Source organism: Mandrillus leucophaeus, unplaced genomic scaffold (genome assembly GCF_000951045.1).
Source record: "Mandrillus leucophaeus isolate KB7577 unplaced genomic scaffold, Mleu.le_1.0 Scaffold21, whole genome shotgun sequence".
NCBI classification, from domain to species: domain Eukaryota; kingdom Metazoa; phylum Chordata; class Mammalia; order Primates; family Cercopithecidae; genus Mandrillus; species Mandrillus leucophaeus.
The window spans coordinates 2653930-2667890 of NW_012102143.1; the positions used below are offsets into that span (position 1 = coordinate 2653930).

General features: G+C 42.0%; 1 protein-coding gene across 1 annotated transcript in view; it reads left to right on the forward strand.

The window, feature by feature from the left end:
• The window catches only part of SPP2 (secreted phosphoprotein 2, 24kDa), a 27194-nt gene extending 13495 nt beyond the window's left edge, over positions 1 to 13699 (forward strand). Inside the window, exons 5-8 of the mRNA XM_011980278.1 lie at positions 3403 to 3457; positions 4094 to 4144; positions 6484 to 6579; positions 13410 to 13699. Coding sequence (XP_011835668.1) covers positions 3403 to 3457; positions 4094 to 4144; positions 6484 to 6569 — 192 coding nt within the window. The 3' untranslated portion in view covers positions 6570 to 6579; positions 13410 to 13699. The remainder of the gene's footprint in view (positions 1 to 3402; positions 3458 to 4093; positions 4145 to 6483; positions 6580 to 13409) is intronic.
• The last annotated feature ends 262 nt before the right edge of the window (positions 13700 to 13961 follow it).

Below are 13961 nucleotides of genomic sequence, written 5' to 3' on the forward strand. Positions count from 1 at the left end.
CAACTGGTAATCATTTTCAGTGAAAAAAATGGTGATATTATAAATATGAAAGACATTAGATTAGGATAAATTTAGTCATAGAACAAACAAATTATCGTCGGAAGGAAGAAATAGAAGAAACAAAACTGAAAAAAACTCCCAGAGTAATAAACATAAAGATCACTTGAAAAACACATAGAGAATGTAGAGGAATTTCCAGAGTAAGGAATGTAAGATAAAGAAAAATGGAAGCCATGGCAAATAAACCCCAAAATCCAAATTATGACTAATAAGGACTTAGAGTAAGTCTGGTAAGGACATAATGAGAGACCTGAATATAAAATCTTTGGACTTTCCATGACATAATTTTTTAAAGTATAGTAACAATAAAAAATTGAGAAAATAATTTTCTAAATTTGCAAGTATTCTCTTATCCTTGACTAAATAGATACGTGAATTACTGTAGTTTTTATTATTTCTTTTACAATCCTGAAAGAGAAATGTGTAGAGGAGAAAAGCTTTCCATATGGTGCATAAGCACTCACTCAGCCTTATACTGGTGCAGGCGCCATTAGGAGTACAATGCTGAAAGGGTACAATGTAGTACAGTTGTAGGTTGGCGCTCTCTTTTTTTTTCTTCAGTTTCTAATAAGTGAGCTTGACTTTAGACAAATCCTTCTGATTTGGAGTGGATACAATGAAGTCAGCTAGGGTTTCCGACACGAGACCCAAAATAGTCCAAGAAAGAGAAACTGAGGAAGAATAATGACAGGAATTCTGAGCTCAGGGGAGGGGTGACAGGCATTTAATTTACTTACTGCCTTTCATTTCAAGAGATAGATATTCAACTAAAAGTAGTCTAAGCCAAAAAGAGGTAATTCCCTGGATCACATTCCCAGAAAGGAAGGAGAGAAGTTGGCTTCAGGAACAACTCGACTTAGGGTCCTTCAGTCCCGTATGTGCCACATTCTTCTCCTTCCCCTTCTCTCCCTGCCTCCTCTTCCCTATGCCCCTCCCTGTTCCTCCTTCCCCTCATTCCCCTTTCTCTCTCTCTCTCTCTCTTCTTCCCTTTCCTCCTTCCTCTCCCTCTCCTTCTCCTTCCTTCTCTGCCTCCTCCATCTTCTCCTCCTTCCTCTCTCTCTGTCTCTCTCTCTCTCTGTCACTGTGCCTCCCGCACTCCACGCCCACTCTTACTGCAGAGAGGCTTCCTCCTTGCAGCAGGAAGTAAAGCCTCAAGCTACTCCAGACTATGTCCTCTGTACTTAGGAGGGAAAGGAGCCATTTCTCTCTGCTGCCAGTTAGAGAAACCTCTCAGCATTCCCCCTGCTGGCCTGGCTTAGGTGTCCCCTTTTTTTGTTCTTTTATACATATAACTTTATTATTAATTTATTTTAAATTTTATATATTTACTGTGTACAATGCGATGTTTTGATACTCCCCTTCTAAAATACATTTTGGTGGAGATGTAATTTACGTACCATAGAATTCACCCTTTTTATGTGTACAGTTCAGTGCTTTTTAGTATATTCACAACTGCCACCACCATTTAAATCCAGAGCACTTTCATCACGTGGAAGAGAGACCCTAATAACAGTCGTTCTCTATTCCTCATTCCTCCCAACACCTGGCAACCACTAATCTACTTTGTGTGTCTATGGATTCGTTCATTCTGATCATTTCATACAAATGGAATCGTACAGCCTGTGTTCTTTTGTGACTGACTTGTTTCACTTAGCATAACGTTCTGGAGGTTTATCCATGTTGTAGCATGCATCAGTGCTTCATTCCTTTTTATTGTTCCATTTTACAGAGCCACATTTGATTGATTGATGCATTCATTCGTTGATCAACATTTGGTTTATTTCTCCCTTTTTGGCTATCACAGATAATGATGCTAGAAGCATTCATGAGCAAGTTTTTGTGTACACATATATTTAATTCTCTTGGGAACAGAATTTCTGGATCATATAGTAACTCGATGTTTAATGACCATATAGTGACTTTATGTTTAACTTTTTGAGAAACTGCCACATTATTTCCATAGCAGCTGTACCATTTTACATTCCCACCAGTACTGTATGAGGATTTCAGTTTCTATACATTTTTGTCAATACTTGTCTTTTTTATTTTAACCATTCTAGTGAGTGTGACATGGTACCTCACTGTAGTTTTTTGTTGTTGTTGTTTGACAGAGTCTCACTCTGTCACTCAGTCTGGAGTGCAGTGGCATAATCTCGGCTCACTATAACCTTTGTCTCCCGGGTTCAAGCAATTGTAGTGCCTCAACCTCCCAAGAAGCTAGGACTACATGTGTGTGCCACCGTGCATGGCTAATTTTTGTATTTTTAGTAGAGACAGGGTTTCACCATGTTGGCCTGGTTGGTCTCCATCTGCTGGCCTCAGCTGATCTGCCTGCCTCGCCTCCCAAAGTCCTGGGATTACAGGCATGAGCCATTGTGCCCAGCTCTCATTGTGGTTTTAATTTACATTTTTCTAATGACTAATGATTGGTCATTATACATCTTCTTTGAAGAAATGTCTGTTCAAATCCTTGCCTATGATTTAATTGCACTATTTGTCTTTTTATTGAGTTGTTTTGAAACATTTTCTCCCCCTCTGTGGATTATCTTTTACTTTCTTGATGGTGCCCTTTGAAGAGCCAAATTAAATTTTGATGAAGTCCAGTTTAGTAATTTTTTGTTTTGTTGTTTCTGTAGTCTTACATTAGGTCTATGCTCCATGTTGATTTGACTTTTGCATATGATGTGAGGAAGGAGTTCGACTTCATTCTTTTGCATGTGCATATCTGGTAGTATCAGCACTATCTGTTGAAAGGAATGCTCTTTCTCTCTTAAATTGTCTTGGTATGTGTCCCTTCCTGGTCCAATGACTGTGATGGAGGCCAAGAGACTACCTGTGACTGTCCAGGACGGGGAGGACAGCCTACCAAGACTCTTGGTAGAAAGACTGTGAGCCAAGCAACCACTTTACTTTGCGATGATTGCATGGACTTTTAGTGGTTTCATACAAACTTCTTGTGGACACCTTTTCCTACTGAACATATTACAATGACTTTGTAGAGAGAAAACTCTAAAATTTGACCTAAACTTAGTCTATGTGCAAGTCTGTGTAACAGGGTTTTGCTTTTCTGGAGGTCGACCATGTTTGGGAGTACATTCTCAGTCTAGGGGAAAGATCTGTGGGCAATTTAAACTTCATGTAGGTTGCTCTTCCCCATGTGCTTTCTTAGACTTACATGTTTGATACCATATAAAGTTATTTAATATAATATACTGCCTATTTCATTAAAAATGGATTATATAACATATATCAGAGTCTTCCAGATGACATTTACATTTTTCAGTGTCTTTTCTTTTTCTTTCTTTCATGTGCTGAAACATCCTGATGCCTGAATTTCTTTAGATGATTTTTGGGGACATGCTGGGATCTCGTAAATGGAGAAACAATTCTCCATTTGGTAAGTTAAGATTTGTTCTTTTTAATTTTTTTTCTTAAAATAACTTCATATTGCAATTCTTTCCTAGTGAGTCATTTAAAACTAGAAATACATATGTATATAATCTTGTAACAATTACAGTCATAGAAAATTAACGTTTTGTTTTGCCTTTGCTTATTTTTTATCACTAGGTAGTAATGATACAACTATTCATTTAGGTATTCCTTTGTATTCACAACAGAGCTTTTCCATACAGAATTTCATTTGATGGCCCCAACATCTCTGCCAAGTAAACAGAGCCAGTGTTGGTTTTCCCCTTAAGAATGTGTAGCTGGGAGGATCAGGAGTAAACAGGCTGAATTCTATCGTCTTTCAGCTGTACAACTAGATCTGATCATCCCTTTGAATGTCTTGGTTCAGGGAGGAAGGGCTCTCCTTCTTTCTTTTCCTGTGTGGCTTTTAATACAAAGTGGGTTGGGTTAGTGTTCTATGATTTAGGAGGCATTTTTCCTATTAGTGCTGATAGCAATAAAACTCAGTGGTGATCTCTTACTGCTTCTTTGCTTAAGAAGCATATTTGTGGCATTAATAATGAAGTCATAGAACATTCTGGAATAGTGAGAGGAGTCTTGTCTTATGATTATTACTGTGTTACAGGTCTCATTCCAGATGAGTCCACAAGTGAACAATTTTATGATCGGTCACTTGGTAAGAGGCTTCTTTCCTGCTGTGCTACCAGACCCTTTTCTGATCAATCTGGACTCCTGAGAAATCCTATTTCATAGCTGTTTCCAGTTTCATAGGAGTTAAATCTCTGAAAGACAAAATATTTTAAGTAAAAATGAAAAGAATAGTAATGTATAAACTTGCTTTGCAAATCATTTAAAAGGTAGCCTTGAGGCACTAACTGACTTAAAAGTTACCAAGAATCAAAATATCAAATCCGGCTCAGGAAATAAGAATTCACCATTTTTTTCTGACACTCTCTGGAGCATTTAAAAAGTAGCATGAACGCTAATAACCTTCTATTTTTAAATTTGAAAAATTTAATTTTTATGGGTACATAGGAGGTATATATATTTATGGCATACATGAGATATTTTGATGCAGGCATACAACGTGTCTAATGATCTTCTTTTTGCCATACTCAACAAAACTTCTCACCAAACGAATGAAACAAAGTTATTTTGTCCCTCTCCTGTACAGATCAGTTTTCTCATTTGGTCCTCATGATAGCCCTGTCAACCAGGTGTGTTACCTGCTTATATAGATGAAGAAAGCAGTAAGAACTCATGGCATTAATTGGCATATGCAAATTGCCTACCCTGTACTAATTGCTTAACATAATTTTCTTCTTCAGTGTCACAACCATTCTGTGAGGTAGCACTGTGTTCTTTCCCATTTTTTGGGTGAGCTAACTGAGGCTGAGTGAGTTTCCCTAATTTGCTTGTGGCTACATTGCCAATGCAGGACTTTAATCAGATTTGTCAGAATCTAAAACCTGTGCCTGTTTCATGCTGCCTCCCAGAAGAGCTGCGAAATCCACCTGATGTTCAGCGTTCCCCATTAAAATGAATAACACAGATATTAACATTTCAGTGAGCTCAAAGTCTGACCTTCATTAGGCATACTCCAGTTTATTTGAAGTGCTAGAGCTTATAACCTGATGCTTGTTTTTTTTTAAATGCCAGTTTTATATTTCATCCAAGTTGTCACTTTGGGAGAATATACAGTTATTATAATAGCATGACCACTGCTGAAACTTTTTTATGAGCTTTTCCTTTGGAATTGTCTTCAGAATCCATGACTTTTTTTTTTTTTTAATCTCTGTCCTGGTGGCAAACATTTGCCCTTGGATTTGGTGTTGGGAATATTCAAAAGATATTTGAAAATAAATCTGATTAATCAGATTAATAATCAACTTGGGTGTGTTGGTTATCTATTGCTATGTATCAAGTTATCCCAAAATTTGGCAGCTTAAAACAACACACATTTATTACCTCACAGTTTCTGAGGGTCAAAGACCCAGGAGAAACTTAGCTGGGTGGTTCTGGCTCAGAGTCTATCAAAAGGTTTCAGACAAGATGTTGACTGGGCTGTGATCTCATCTGAAGCTTGACTGGGATTGAAGGAGCCACCTCTAAGCCCACTCACATGTTGTTAGGAAGCCTCAGTTCTTCACAGGCTGGTGGACCAAGGGCTTCAGTTTCTCCCCATGGGACCTTTCCATAGGACTTCTGAATGTCCTCAAATCATGACAGCTGGATCCCGCCAGAGATGATGATTTGATAAAGAGAGAGAGAGAGAGAGAGAGAGAAAGAGAGAGAGAGAGAGAATGAGCAAGCAAGAGCACTGAAGGCAGAAGACACAGTCTTTTATAAACTAATCTTGGAAGTGATATGACTTCACTCCTGCATAGTTTATTATTAAACACACAGGCCAATCCTGCCCCAATGTGGGAAGGGACTGCCCAGGAGTGTGAATACCAGGAAGCCATCTTGGAAACTGATTATTGCATTGGACAAATACCATTTGGGACTAAAAATGTTATATGGATATAAATTAATGTGACCAATTCTTTTATATGTCTTGGAAGAGATTTCTAAGCCAAAATCTAAAAACACATTGGACCTGGAGGAGCATCATTGACACAGAAGTGCAGCTGTCTTGGAGACTGCTTTGAACATGATGATTTAATTTAATTCAACAAATGTGTGTGCCAAACACTGGGTAGATCTCATGGAGGACTGAAAGATAAAGGTGGCAGTTCCTGCCCTCGAGGGCATCCATGGTGGCTAAGACATCACATGTAGTAATACAGAGTGGGGAGAAATGAGCACTGGACCCAGCTGTAACACAACACAGGGGAGAAGGAGAGAGAGTGGAATAAGGAAGATGAAGTTATCATGCCCTCAGGTATTCTCATGGCAGATGGGTTCAGGTTATGCTTGTCACAATCCTACTCATGAATTTGTAGTAACATTGTCCACACTGTCTCAGCTCTTGATGTGACTGACAGAGCCTATGCTTCCCTTTTCTATCTTTAGAGATCATGAGAAGGGTTTTGCCTCCTGGAAACAGAAGATACCCAAACCACCAGCACAGAGCAAGAATAAATGCTGACTTTGAGTAACAGCCTTGAGGTAAGAAAATGCAGGTGCACGCATGTGTATTTAGAAATAGAAGCTATGTGGAGTGAATGCCTTAAAACTGCCGGCCTCCAAATATCTACAATGTATTATTCAAATCTTTGCCTTTTGGCTTCTATGACGTCCTTCCCAAGACTTCTCCTCAATTGCCTCTTCAATCTCATGCACCCTCAATCTTTTTCCCATGACATTTGTATCTGTTGCCACTGATGCGATCAAGTCTATCCATTTGAGGAGCAAACAAACAACAAGGGCACAGCCCCTTCTTTTGGCCCATCTCATCCATCTAAGCAACTACCTTCCCTCCATCCTTCCTTCTCTGCTAAACTTTTTGACACAACTGTGGTCTCTGGTTGCTTCCTCAACCTCCTCACCTCACATCTATGAAATACCACCTAGCTTCCTTTTCTTGATGTGTATTTTATTTATTATTTATTAATTTATTTTTTGAGAGGGAGTTTCGCTCTTGTTGCCCGTACTGGAATGCAATGGCATGATATTGGCTCACTGCAACCTCTGCCTCTTGGGTTCAAGCGATTCTCCCACCTCAGCCTCTCTAATAGCTGGGATTACAGGCTCCTGCCACCATGCTCAGCTAATTTTTGTATTTTTAGTAGAGATAGGGTTTCACCATGTTAGCCAGGCTGGTCTCAAACTCCTGAGCTCAGGTGATCTGCCTGCCTCAGCCTCCCAAAGTGCTAGGATTACAGGTGTGAGTCACCATGCCTGGCTGATGTATACTTTAAATACTGGTGAGCACTTGTATGATCTCCTTAGTTTAATTCGTCCCCTATTCTGTAGATTACTCTTTTATCTCTTCTTCTTGCTTGACTTTAACTATCAATGATGCATAATTATTTCCAAACGCTTGTCTCTTATCACACTCTATGTCTGGATCCAGGCCTTTATATCAACTGCCTATGTGGCATTGCCATTGTGTATCCTGGGTGTCCCTGAAACTCAACTAGCTTCCTCAAGCTCCCTTTCTTAATTGATGACATTACATCCACCTAATTTGCTCAAGCTAAAACTCTTGAGGGCATCGCTGACTCCCCTTCATCCTTCATCTTCTTGGAATGTACATTGGGGTCCGGTCTTATTCACTTCCCCCACACATTTCTCTGGCATTGGTCCATCGCTTCACTACCATCACCAATGAACTATTGATTGTATTCTTGCCTCAGGTTCTGATCCCACACTGTCTACCTTGCTTACTGTCTTCAGGTTTATCATGAAACATGGAGGAGACTCTGATCCTTGCCCCATATAAACTAATGCTTGCTTCACTTGTGGGACTGAGCAGAGGTGGGCAACAGCTAGACACTGGCCCAATAGGAAGAACAGCCTATCTGCCCCAGTTCTATAGAAAGCTAGAGATGGAGTCCTGGTTTATCACACTGGCACTGAGCTTCACAGAGTTTCACATGTGTATAAATTCCCAGTTACTAGGGACGGGATGGGAGCAAATGTAGCTATCATGAAGGGCACACGTAAGAGGAATGTCAAGAAGGAATTGTAGACATCACTTCCATGCATAGGTATTTTACATGCACACATGTGCACACACAAGTTAATAATGAAGCTGGAGTGTTCACGGGCTTTACAGTCTTCATAACACTGCATGCTTTCAGGATAAAGTCCAAACTCCCAGTGTAGCTCACAATGGCCTTCATGACCTGGGTCTGCCCACATCTCCAGCCTACCTGGCTGCTCAGCTCCTGAGGCACTGAGGTACTTGCAGTTCCTCCAGCTTCTGCCTCTACTGGGACCATCCACCTGACTAGTTCTGCCTCACCGTTCAGGTCCCAGCTCAGTTGTTGCTTCCCTTTGGAGGTCTACGTTGACATCACAAGCCACCACCACTGAATCAGAGATGATGTCCCTTTTTGGGCCTCTGTAGGGTCCTCATCACAGGGCACTGCAATTGGTTGTTTCCTGTCACCCATCTGACTACCAGACTCCCCAAGAGGAGGTCTCAAGGAACTTCAACTGCCACTGTCCCCCAGTGCCCTGCACACAGCCCAGCACACTCAATAAATAGCACTCAGTAAATATTTTTTAAGTGAATGAAATCCTTCACTTTGGGTTCTTGAAATTCTTTTACCAAAAACATAAGTTAAGCATAGTATAATTAATTTTTAACCATATTGAGATTTGAAAGAAGTCAACTGACATTTTACTAAAATAGAAGGGAAATTCACCAGTGAGGCCTTCTTGGATGAAAGATACAAATGGTAGGTTTTCTTTTGAATGTATGGCACAACTCTAAATATAAAAATTAGCTCCATACTGAGATCGAGAATCTACTCATTATGAAGAAACAGACACATCATATTCCTTTTATATAAATGTAAATGATATCTTTCTTTTTCTTTACAGAACATCATGGGTTGGGGGCAGGGAGGATAGAGTTCTCAGTGGATTGGCTATATTTTGTTTATTGTAACATGATAACGTTGGATGTGTATACATATGTGTATTGCAATATAAATTCATCATCTGATTTTTATGAAGAAGTTGATCACTCAAAACATTTATTTTTAAAGACAGCTGCAGCCCTGACCTGAACATGGGATTTGACTGAAGTCCCAGTTATATCTCTGTCCTCCCGTGACCTTTAGCAGGACAGGTTTCTACACCATGCTGGGTTCCCTGCAATCACAGAATGAGGCTGGTAAGGCCGGCACAGTGGGTCTAGTGAAGAGGCCAGTCCGATGGGATCTGGAATCCATGGGCCTGATTCTGAGCCTGCTCTCCCATCTGCGATAGTGACCCAGTTCCTTAACCTCTCAGGATGCAATTCCTTCAAGGGTTTATTATTACTTTTTTTTTTTTTTTTGGTCTATACTAGACCACAAGCTTCCTTTTTATTTTGAGACAGAGTCTTGCTCTGTTGCCCAGACTGGAGTGCAGTGGCACAATCTCTGTTCACTGAAACCTCCACCTCCCAGGTTCAAGCAATTCTCCTGCCTCAGCCTCCCGAGTAGCTGGGATTGCAGGTGCACACCACCATGCCCAGCTAATTTTTCTATTTTTAGTAGAGATGCAGTTTCACCATGTTGGCCAGGCTGGTCTCAAACTCCTGACCTTAAGGGATCCACCCACTTTGGCTTCCCAAAGTGCTGGGATTACAGGCATGAGGCACCATGCCGACCATAAACTTCTTGAGGATGCATTCTCCTTGTTAATTATTTCAGTTTTATAAGAAGTAAAAATATTATTAATGATATGTCTATATGAAATTATTAAAAATATCCTTTGTCAATTTCATAGTGCTAAGAACAGTGTATAGAATACAATCAATCAGACTGGGAGGAAAGAATGAATGAATGCACGACCAGAAACAAAATTACTCTTTCCAAATTGTGAGTGACATTTTTCCACTGGGGAGCTCTTTAAAGGTAAAGACTCTGGCTATTTGTTATGAAATCCCCAGAGCCCTCAACACTGTTCTAGGATTCTTTCCTGTTGCCAGAAAACGATTTGATATATGAGTAGATAGTGAAATGTAATATTTAAATAAAATACTCTGAATTTTTTTCTCATTTATTGCTCTAAGGTACGAAATGTAGAAAATCAGGTCCCAGCTCCCACGTTGAAAAAAATCTCTTTGAGAATCTTAGACTTTCTCATCTTTGTAGCTGGAATAGTTCTGACTTTTCAATTATGTAGTGACCAGAAGCCCCTCAGCACCCAAACCATAGCAGTGTGAGTGATGCATTTTTCTTTATGTCACAATCTTGATTGTTAGTGTGGAGTTCCTAAACTATGCCCAAGAGCAGCAAAGGGGGCAGTTCTTTTTGAGGCCTTTTGTCAATAAGGGCATAGTAAAAAGAATCATTCTCATAATTTTATCCATTTATTCAACAGATGTTCATTAAATGCCCCTCTGTGCCTGGCCTCTGTGCCCAGCCTCTGTGCCCACAAATATCACAGCTCTCAAGAATGCCTGGGCCTGTGTTTGGACCCATTCGTACATTCCCTTACATAAACGTTGGAACAATCAAATGAAGTTTTCTTCTTGTCATTCTCTCTGTTTCATGGAGGAGGAAGCAGAGGCATTTAGAGGCCCCTGCCCTCAGAGATAGTGTTGGGATTGAGACTGAACTCTTGATGTCTGTCTGTTTCCAAAGCCTCTTCCCTCTTCTTTCCTGTTTTTCTCACATCTCCGTATTTAAAAAAAATAGGATGAGAGGGCAAAACTTCAAGGCTTATTTGTTTAAGAAGCATTTGTCATGTGTTGGGTGAAACTAGAAATGTAGTCACCAAATAGATGGCAAAGACTTTAACTGATCTAAAGTGTTAGAAACATACCTGCTTATCATCAACTATGTGGGAGGACCGGTCCCTAAAACCCGCACCACCTCTGCCAGCTTTCTGAGTGATTTCCACATTCAGGAATCAGATTCATTTGTGACAACTTCTCATCATGGTCTCCCATGACAGTCCCCCTACTGAAGAGAGCCAGATGCCCCACAGAAGACAGAAAAGACCCAACCGAGACTCCAGAGGCACAGACATGGCGATGTGCAGTTGTATTCATTTACACTTTCTGTGATTCACATTCACAGCACACTCTATTAATTGCTGCGTCAAGTAGAGTTAGTTCTTATTATCTGAGGCAGCTATCATCTATAAAGTTGCTTCGAACATTGAATTAGTGAATACTAAACTATCGCTCATATAGGCAATCCAGGGTTAGAGTTCTCTGAGCCTCTGTTCCCAACGTTTTCCTCAACCGATTAGTATATAACCTTGTTTCATGTGTGTTTCTGTTTAGATGCTGTATTTAATAGATATTGTTGACTCATTAACAATGAACTCATGGGCAATAGTGCTATAATTCATGCCTGAGTGAAGCTTCTCTAACACACATATATTTTCTCTGTAAGGCACATCACAGCCTTTTTGCACTTAGAAACACTTGACAGCACTATACTTGGGGGCTATTTTAAACAGTGACATCATCAACAAAAAGCACAAAAATGCAAAAATTGGGGCATTAAATAGACCGCGAAAAGGACACTTGTTGACAGCAGGAGAGCTGAGACATGGAGGCAGAGCGTTGCCTTGATTGACCTCAGCTGGGAAGGTGTGGGAAGGATGACTCCAATCTTTTGCTGCTCCATGCCTGTCTGAGAATGAATGAGAAAGCACCATGAGTACTGATTTTGGGATTTCAAATAACTATTAGTTAGCAGTGAGTAGGCGAATTCACAAATACAGCATCTGTGACCAATGAGGATTGACTGCAGAGTGGGTTTGGGCCCCTCGTTTATCCCTAGCTTCTCATTACTCCCCCTTGATCTCTTCTCATCCTGTCTTTTTAAAAACGTCATCTGCGTGAGTTCCCCAGGGCCTTATGCAGTCTCTCCTCCTGCACCCGACACCGCCCTGCTCTGTAGCCACTTCACTGCTGTCCCATCCTCACGTCCACCCCTTCTCCTCCTGGACCTCACGGCCGTGTTGGATGTGGATGACCACTCCTTCTTTCTTGAAACCTTCTGACCTCTGAGATTTGGTCCCCTCTCAGGCCAAGACTTCTTGCTCTTCACAGACCGGCTTCTTCCTGCTGCCCCTGAAACCACGATGTTCCCCAGGATTCCAGCCTTGGCTCTCCTTCTGCTCATGGCCTTCCCTCTCCTGGGTGATGCCAAGCACCCCCAGGGCTTTGACACCCAGCTGTCTGGGGATTCTTCCCCCTCTCCTCCACACTGTCCCTCTAGCCTGGACTCCAAGCTTGAGTCAACGGCAGCCTGCCAGACACCTCCGTCTGGGTATTCCACACCACCTTCAAAATGCGATTCTTCCCTCGGAGAGTCACTCTTTCCCCTGTCTCCAACCCATCTTCCAAGGGCCCCCAGGCCTGAAGCAGATGCATCTCAGACCTCCTCCCCACCTCACCCAGTTGGTCACCAAGGTCCGCTAATCCTTCCTCCGAAATGTTTCACAGCTCTGTCCGCTCCGTGCTGTTGGCTCCAGTTCCAACTGCATCTCCAGCCTGCTATGTTCAGCATTTTCCTGGTGGCTGTGTCTTGTTGCCCTCAAAGGCACCTGTGCACTGTCATCAGAGTCGTTTTATCACGAGTCTGCGACCTTGCTCTGCCGGAGGATGGGGATGAGTTCCCTCAGAGTGTGCGCCTCAGCAGTCCTCGTCCACACACCTGGCAGTGTGCTGCCTGTCTGTCCCCAGCCTTGTGTGCCGCTTCTGTCTCCTGAGTCACATGGGAGAGCCTCACACAGCTGACTGTTCTCCTGGGGCCCGAGTCTGGGTCTCACCTCCACTCTCAGGCCCCCTCTGCTGGGATACAGTATCCCCACCCCAGCTTATCCTCCGAGTTCAGCGTACGTGTCCTCTCCAGGAACCCTTTTCCTCGGGTGTCCTGCACATGGGTGTCTCTGGAACTGGCATTTACCAAGCTGTACTCTAACTACTTCTACCCCCTTCACTAGGTTGTGGGAGATTTTTGAGGTGAAAACTATGCCTCATTGATCTTTGTAACCCCCAGCAAATGCTCAGTGCATACGTGTTTATCAAACAGATGAATTGATAAATGGATGAATGGCTGGAGGGAGTATCCTGATCTCCAGCCCCACACCCGCTCACGATGGCAGCTATGGACAGCCTACTCTTTTGCTTATGCTTGGTTCCTTCCTTTCTGACCTCACGCCACAAACACCTTCACAGACCAGCCTGGGGCCCAACACCTGGCTGCAGCCCCTGCTTGGGGTCTCTTTGATTCTTCCCTTTATGAGATTTGAGTTTCCTTTCTGGGGCTGTGTGTCTGCTCCCCAGACCCAGTTACCTGTTCTTCCTCCTGTAGGCGTCTCTCGCCCTTTTGGTTTGTTCAAGGAGCTGCTGCTTCGCATAGCTGCTCTAGTGTCTTGTATCATCGGATCTAATTTTGAGTAATGCCCAGGAGTCGCGGGTCCCGGGCCTCCAAAGCTGGAATGTGAATGCATGCTGTGGTGGTCTGACCCTCACGCTCCTTTTCTCTTAACAGCAAAATGCACTGGAAGGAAGAGAAGTTCCAACAAAGAATGATTTTGTGAATTCTGTGATTTTTCTTCTGATCACTTTCAATCTGTAATAAATGCCTTATTTTTCTGGTAAGACTTTGTCTTTCATTGCCTGGTTGTTGTTTTTGTTTTTGTTTTTTAAAGTAACATTATGAAATTTTTCTCTTCCCTTGGAAGAGATGGGACTCTCTTCTGGAGAGAGACAATAGTAGCAAACAAATACTAGGCCTGGAATATTAGATCCTTGCTTAGCCACGGTCATCGGCCCAGGAGAGTGCTGGGGTGTGTAAGGGGTACTGGCATCAGAACTGTCTCATGTGTTTTAGAAATGTGTCCTTTGGGATTGTGGCAGCCAA